Source organism: Cervus elaphus, chromosome 16 (genome assembly GCF_910594005.1).
Source record: "Cervus elaphus chromosome 16, mCerEla1.1, whole genome shotgun sequence".
NCBI lineage: Eukaryota > Metazoa > Chordata > Mammalia > Artiodactyla > Cervidae > Cervus > Cervus elaphus.
The window spans coordinates 10,234,200-10,242,084 of NC_057830.1; the positions used below are offsets into that span (position 1 = coordinate 10,234,200).

A 7,885-nucleotide genomic window follows, 5' to 3' on the forward strand; every position below is an offset into this window, starting at 1 on the left:
CATTTTGTAGAAAGGAAAAAGTACAGGGGTTGAGTTCAGAGAATAAGGAAAAGGAATTTAAATGTACAGAATATCAGACACCATACTTTAAAGACGTTGTTAAGATTTTATTCAACCCTGTTTTAACCAACTCTGTGTTAATGCTTTGTGGTAGTTACCCTCACCTTTGGCAGAGACAGTTTCTTTGTTTCTGAGGCTATCAAAATGGAGTGACTCTCCAAATTCCACTGAGACACAGGGTCTCCAAACAGCCCACTTCCTGGTTAGACTCCCTTTCTGTCACATGTAGCTGGATTTTGGATTCTAAGCCAGATCCACCATTAAATCTGGTTCCACAAGGCAGCCCTTTCAAGCCTCCACTATTTTTCTAGAGTACGTGTTTTGAGAAATTTAAGGTCACTAAGTAGATCGAAAAGCGATGAAGTTGCCAAATTTCAGAAGTTGCCAAATTTCAGTCCTTGGCCTCGCCCAAAGTGGATGACAGCCCATTTCACACTGGGGGAGGAGCAGAGGTGGTGCCTTGAGGACAGTAAACTGGACCTGGAGTGGATATAAAAAAAGGGGCCCTGGGGAGCCAAGCCACCATCAGGAAGAGACTCACTCCCAGTGACAGTAGAGAAGACAGCGCTGTCTCCTGCCAAGATGAAGCTGCTGCTGCTGCTGCTGTGTCTGGGGCTGACCCTAGTCTGTGCCCAGGAGGGAAACTCTGATGTTGTGAGAAGCAACTTTGATATTCCAAAGGTAAGGGCAGGGAAGCATAGTGACTTTGAATTTTGCAGCATAGTTTGGAAGATTCTGAAGCAGGGTGGCGATCTGTGAGGGCAGGAGTTCCTTGACATAGTAGAGGAAATGGGAGGTTTCAAACCTTGGTCTAAGGGCAGTGGTGCCATGTTAAAAGGTGACAACACTTGGGGAAGCTTCAACTTACAGGAGGAACAGTGAGCAGTGGCAAGTGTCCTTGATATGGCACCAGTCGACCCGAGTCTAATTTCATCTTCACATCACTATGTTGAGTCCTGGCCCAGAGGTCAGGGTACAAGGAGACAAGGGTTCATGTTGTATTCCTTTCCTCTTTTCTCACACAATCATTTTATTGATTTATTTTAGATTGCAGGGGAGTGGTATTCCATTCTCTTGGCCTCAGACCACAGGGAAAAGATAGAAGAAAACGGTAGCATGAGAGTTTTTGTGGAACACATCGATGTCTTGGAAAATTCTTCATTGTCATTTAAATTTCATACAAAGTAAGTATGGGTTTTTTTTGCTTGGGAAAGGAAACATAGAAGTCTGAATATGGTCCTGGACCTTTACACACAAACACGCAGACACATACGTATGCATACGTTCTGCATCTGTACCTAAAATTGGGACCCATCATTGGGGTCCACCAAGGCTTGATGAACCTAAACCTGTGACTTTTCTAGATTTGGAGATAAGAACTGGGACAGGGATACAAGTAAATGGGAGTTCAGGTCAGTTCAGTCACTCAGTCGTTTCCGACTCTTTGCGACCCCATGGACTGCAGGATGCCAGGCTACCCTGTCCACACCAAATCCCAGAGCTTACTCAAACTCATGTCCATCAAGTCAGTGATGCCATCCAACCATCTCATCTTATGTCATCCCCTTCTCCTCCTGCCATCAATCTTTCTTGAAGATTGAGTTCTTGATCTGAACTCAAGGAGTTCATGATCTGAGACACAGTCAGTCCCGGTCTTGTTTTTGATGACTGTACTTCTCCATCTTTGGCTGCAAAGAATATATTCATCTCCATCTTTGGCTGCAAAGAATATATTCAGTCTGATTTCAGTATTGACCATCTGGTGATGTCCATGTGTAGAGTCTTCTCTTGTGTTGTTGTTAGAGGGTGTTTGCTATGACCAGTGTGTTGTCTTGACAAAACTCTGTAAGCCTTTGACCTGCTTCGTTTTGTACTCCAAGGCCAAACTTGCCTGTTACTCCAGGTATCTCTTGACTTCCTACTTTTGCATTCCAGTCCCCTATAATGAAAAGAACATCTTTTCTTGGGTGTTAGTTCTTGAAGGTCTTCTAGGTCTTCATAGAACCATTCAACTTCAGCTTCTTCATCATTACTGGTCAGGGCATAGACTTGGATTACTGTGGGAGTTGAGGAGGTAATGGGTAGAGGGGTGTCAGATCATTAGTAGTATGGAAAGACATCACAGGTTAAGAGCACCAGATTCAGAATCAATAGCCGATCCAGTTCTTGAATCTCCGAGTTACCAAGAAAATTCATCTGTTTCTTCTTCAGTCTTCTCTGGAGTAAAAGACAATGACATAATTCTCTCTGTGTATTTTTCTGAGGATCAAGTGAGATGATGTTTGTAAGTCACTATCTGAGAAGTTGGCACTGGGTCAGAACCCAGATAATTCTCTAGGCAAGTGGCTGTCATAATAGTAATAGTGGGAAGCGGTGATAGAGACATAGGGAAAGAAGTCGTGGACTCATTCTAAAGTACCAAATGAAATGAAATAATGTAAATAAAAGTGCTTTGGACACCATACCCAGAATGTTCAACAGCTAATCAGTGGAATGGGAAACTCAGGTAGAATGTGAGGGAGCCAATCCCATCAGGATCTCTTGGGCATCAGCTCATTCTGTTTTACAGGGTAAACGGAGTGTGTACTGAGCTTTCTTTGGTTTCTGACAGCACAGGAGAGGATGGCGTATCCACTGTTAGCTGTGAGTATGTTTTTTTAAAAAAAATCTTTCTAAATTCTACTCCCAAGTGCAAGGAATTTGCTAAAGTCCAGGATCTTGATCAGTTCCTGATATGCATAATAATAATCTAATGTGGCCATCTAATAGCCAATATCCTAAATTTGGCAGAAATGTGTGTGTGTCAAAGCCAGTGCCTGGCATGCAATACCATCAGACAGAGAAAGCAGCTTGGTCATATGTACTTCCCGCAACAAAAGGAAGTTGGCAAAATAAAAAGCAAATTGGAAGGACAGCTTCTCATTCTTTGCCTACTTAAAAAAATAGATTTATTTATTTTTGCTACACCGAGTCTTTGCTGTTTTCAGGCTTTCTCTAGTTTCAGCAAGCAGGGGGGACTCTCTAGTCGCAACGCCCAGGCTTCTCATTGCGGTGGCTTATCTCTTGTTGTGGATCATGGGCTTCATGGCTTTAGCACTCTCAGGCTCAGCACTTGCACCTCATGGGCTTAGTAGTTGGGACTGTGGGCTCTAGAGTATACAGTCTTAGTTTCTGCGAGGTATGTGGAGTCTTCTTGGACCATGGATCAAACCTGTGTCCACTGCATTGGCAGATGGATTCTCAGCCGCTGGATCAGCAGGGTAGTTCCCTGCCCCACTTTCCGACGTCAAAAGATCATTGCCACAGTGTATCATTCAGGATATAGCACTGGGTATATAAGGCCAATGGGGCTTGTAGAGAACACAGAGGCACGTAGTTGGCAGAGATGGTTGAAGGAGGTAGGTAAGTCTCAGGTGTCAGGATAGAGGGGAAGTTACTTCTGTGACTGAATTTTTCTACCCCTAGTGGTCATTGCCTCAAGATGCCTAGAGAGATGCAGATGGAAGGCAGTAGACATCACTATTTCTTTCAGGATTTGTTTTGTGGGAGAGAACAGGTAAAAGGGTTTCACGTCTTTCCCACAGACCGAAGAACTTCTGAGCTGTGTTCTGTTTTCTCCACAGATGATGGAAAAAATATATTTCGCATACTTGAAGTGAACTATAGTCACCATATTATTTTTTATCTTGAGAGCTTCAGCGACTCGTACAAAGTGCTAGAGCTCTACGGTAGAGTATTTTCACGCTGGCGCTCATCTTGGGGTGGGGAGACCAGGGAAGGAAGGAAGCCTGGAGACAGAGTGGACCTCCCAATGGTACCCTGGGACCTCTCTCCTCATTAAAGACAGATGCTCCCCTTTGGTAAAATCTCTCAGGCTCAGTGATGGGAAGATGATGATTCTCTCATTGTGCCAGAAAGATATCCTAAAGGTGTCACGTTCAAGAAAGACTTTTTTCCATCCCTGAGACTTGTGCCTAAGCACGCAATCAGTTCCATTCCCTTTCCCACTCGGCCGGAGACCCACCCCTCTCATGAGCCTCAGTCACCAGGAAACAGGACAAAGCTCTCCTTGTTACTCTTCCCACAGCCCGAGAACCAGATACAAGCCCAGAACTCAAGAACAAGTTTGTGGAAATTTGCCAGAAGTATGGAGTTGTTAAGGAAAACGTGATTGACCTGACCCAAGAGGGTAAGTTGAGCTATCTCTGGCTTTCTCTGCCTAAAGTCCCATGTTGCTGAGTAGGAATGTTACTGAAGGGAGAAATCCAAGAGGAGTTAATACCCCCATTCAGTCCCCTTTGTCCTAACCTGGAAAACCATCTGGTTTCGTTCTGGGAAATACACTGGGGTTGGAGTTTGAATGTGCTCTTCTCTGCCTCTACAGATCGCTGCTTCCAGGCGCGAGGGAATGGAGTGGCCTAGGGCTGCAGTTTGGTGAGCTCTGCTGGAGACGCGGCGGCCCAGGGTTCAGTACCTTCCAGAAGCATTAGGGGTTTACAGTAGAAGATTTAAAAAATCACAGTAAAGATAATTTGGTAGGAAGAGCTTGAAATTTGGAGTTACAGGACCTGGGTTCAGGATCTACTCCTGCCATGAGCTTTTTAGCAAATGACACACCAATTAAAAGGGGAACAATGATGTCTACCTTACAGAATTAGTGTGGATATAATGCTGAAGAAAAGGGCTCAGTAATTGATAATGTGGGAAAAATCAGTATTCGACTTACAGTTTTAAACGGGAAAAGGATGTGAATATGAAACTCAAATACATTCTGTGTTTGTAGTCCATCTTCTAATCCTGAAAGCCCATCTCACCCTTCAATATATGGAAAAGATTTCTCCCTCCAATCTCTGCACATCCTTAACTTGTAATCTGGAAACAGAGCTGTCTGAGCTCCCAGTTGTCCTCCAACCTAGAAAATAGACTCTTGAGTTTCCTCCTCTGTTTCCTGTCTCAGACTTATTGTGTGGCTTCATTCAGATAATGTAAGTGAAAGTCTTAGCAACTATGGCTTACATAAAGTCAGCATTTAATAAAAGATTGCTATGGCTTTTGTCAATTTGTCAAAGACACTTTAAAACTATCAGTGCTGAGGATGGCAGAAAGAAGCCTAGCATCCTTCATTGTTTCCACTCTTCTTTTCATAGGCTCAGTTGGGGCAGGCTAAGATGGGATCAAAAATAGAAAAAAAACAGGAAAAGAATCACTAACACCCTCCCTTTCCCTATTCTGGCAAATAGCATGGGTTAGAATGCAGGTTGGTGACTATTTCTTCAATGTATTTTTGGAAATAGAAATTCTCTTTATCCTCAGTTCAATCTGAGAAGCACTTAATATGCTTTTGTGTTCTCATTCTCATTTGCTTATTTAGTGCCACCTGATTTGGGCTCCAGAATCTTCTCTTCCATGGTTCCCATCTTATGACAAGTGCTGGGACCTGACTTCCATCACTATCGCATGTGAAGGCACCGTCTCTGCATCTTCAGGATATTCCCTAATTATCTAGGAACACTTAGCAGCTCACCGAGAATCAAAGTTTCCTCCAGATTTCCGATTCCCTTTGCCCCATTCAGGACAACAGTGCCATGAATAAAACCTTCCTCAACCTGTTCAATAAATGATTTGCCTTGCAATCAATCATGTGGTTTTTCTTCGTTTATGTAAGAGACATGGGGGTGGCAGGAAGAAAATGAGGCCTCGTGACCATACTCTTCCCCTAGCCTCTCAGAACCTTCCCTGAGTTTCAGGCTTTTCCCTCGTCTGCAGTCATTCTCTGTCCCAGCGAGTGCTACTTGTCTTCTGAGTTGCCCATTTCTTAGTGACCTGATAAACTGTAAGACTTGCCCTAGAAATTGCTGCATCCTAGAATTCTCTTTTTCAGTGGGGGTACTGAAAGAGAGTTGCTGCTGGGGCTGACACCAGCTCAACATGTTTTAGGATACGCCTTTACACCCCAGCTTCTCTAACTCATCCATCCTCTGAGATGGTCAGTGTCCTTTCTTTCTTTTTCTGGTATGGCAAATGCTTTTATTTTGCAGAAACACATCTATGATGTCTAAGTTGAAAATATTATTATAAGCTGTTATTAATTTCAAAGTCTTCATTTACAAAATTTTATTTTTAATTTTATTACTTTAAAAAAGTATAGTTGATTTACAATATTTCTGCTGTACAGACAAGTGATTCTGTTATATATATATATATACATCCTAGCATCCTTCATTGCTTCCACTCTTCTTTTCATAGGCTCAGTTGGGGCAGGCTAAGATGGGATTAACAATAGAAAAAAACAGGAAAAGAATCACTAACACCCTCCCTTTCCCTATTCTGTATATATATACACACACACACACACACATTCTTTTTCATATTTCTTTCCGTTATGGTTTATCACAGGATATTCAATATAGTTCCCTGTGTTAAATAGAACCTTATTATTTATACATTCTGTATATGGTAGCTTACATTTGCTAATCCCAAATCCCATTCTATCCCCCCCACCACCTATTCCCCCTTGGCAACCACAGGTCTGCTTTCTATGTTTATGATTCTGTTTTATTTAGAATGTGCAATATTTTAGATTGCACACATAAGTGGTATCATATGCCATTTATTTTTCTCTTGGTCAGAGTCTTTTCATACTCTTGGAAAACCTTCAACCACTGCTTTTATTTACTGTGAACATGTTAAGGGAGATTCCATGAAATGTGATCAATACTTATCTTCAGCATTCTATACCTAGTACGGTCAGGAGGCATCAAGGAGGCTAAATGTTATTACTGGTCTCTTCTTTGGGGAGCTTACAGGCTTTGGAGAAAGGGAAATTAAACTTCCCTTTCATTTGTAATCCTTTGCCAACATCAGCTGATAAGGAAAATGGTGTAAGAATTACACATGAGTGTTGTGGCAAAGCAAGACATTGAAAGCAGTTGTCATGTGAAAAAAAATGACTCATTAGGGACACACAAGGTTCACAAGGTTCTCTTTATATGAACAAGAGAAGACTTTCTAGGCATCTGACTCTCCCCATATCTTTGTTTTTATTGTTCAGTTGCTCAATTGTGTCTGACTATTTGTTACCCCGTGGACTGCAGCATACCAGGCTTCCCTGTCCTTCACCTTTTCCCAGAGTTTGCTCAAACTCATGTCCATTAAATCAGTGATGCCATCCAACGATCTCATCCTCTGTCATTGCCTTCTCCTCCTGCCTTCAATCTTCCCCAGCATCAGCGTTTTTTTCCCTAATAAAATGGCTCTTCGCATTAGATGGCCAAAGTGTTGGAGCTTCAGATTCAGCATCAGTCCTTCCAATGAATATTCAGAGTTGATTTCCTTTAGTTTGATCTCCTCACACCACAAGGGACTCTCAGAAGTCTTCTCCAGCACCACAGTTCGAAAGCATCCGTTCTTTGATGCTCAGCCTTCTTTATGGTCCAGCTCTCACATCGATACATGACTACTGAAGAAAACCATAGCTTTGACTATATGGACCTTCGTTGGCAAAGTGATGTCTCTGCTTGTCAGTATGCTGTCTAGATGTGTCATAGCTTTTCTTCCAAAGGCAAATGTCTTTTAATTTTCTGGCAGCAGGTACCATCTACAATGATTTTGGAGCCCAAGAAAATAAAGTCTGTCACTCTTTCCATTGTTTCCCCATTTATTTACCATGAAGTGATGGGACCAGATGCCATGATCTTAGTTTTCTGAATGTTGGGTTTCAAGCCAGCTTTTTCACTCTCCTCTTTCGCTTTCATCAAAAGACTCCTCTTTGCTTTCCTCCATAAGGGTGGTGTCACCTGTATATCTGAGATTATTGATATTTCTC

General features: G+C 42.4%; 1 protein-coding gene across 1 annotated transcript; it reads left to right on the plus strand.

Annotated features, from left to right (window-relative positions):
- Positions 1–485: 485 nt before the first annotated feature.
- LOC122710135 (salivary lipocalin-like) lies at positions 486–5,697 on the plus strand. The gene is made up of 7 exons (XM_043927726.1): positions 486–741; positions 1,108–1,244; positions 2,630–2,703; positions 3,684–3,788; positions 4,148–4,249; positions 4,445–4,494; positions 5,432–5,697. Exons 1-6 carry the CDS (start codon positions 643–645, stop codon positions 4,480–4,482), a joined length of 555 nt encoding a protein of 184 aa, XP_043783661.1. The 5' UTR covers positions 486–642; the 3' UTR covers positions 4,483–4,494; positions 5,432–5,697.
- Positions 5,698–7,885: the final 2,188 nt, after the last annotated feature.

Bases quoted from the DNA above. Each gene is read 5' to 3' on its own strand.
- LOC122710135 (XM_043927726.1), top strand. From the start codon at position 643: ATGAAGCTGCTGCTGCTGCTGCTGTGTCTGGGGCTGACCCTAGTCTGT. The intron at 742-1,107 runs GTAAGGGCAGGG...GATTTATTTTAG, and splicing joins GCAACTTTGATATTCCAAAG to ATTGCAGGGGAGTGGTATTC. The intron at 3,789-4,147 runs GTAGAGTATTTT...CTCTTCCCACAG, and splicing joins CAAAGTGCTAGAGCTCTACG to CCCGAGAACCAGATACAAGC.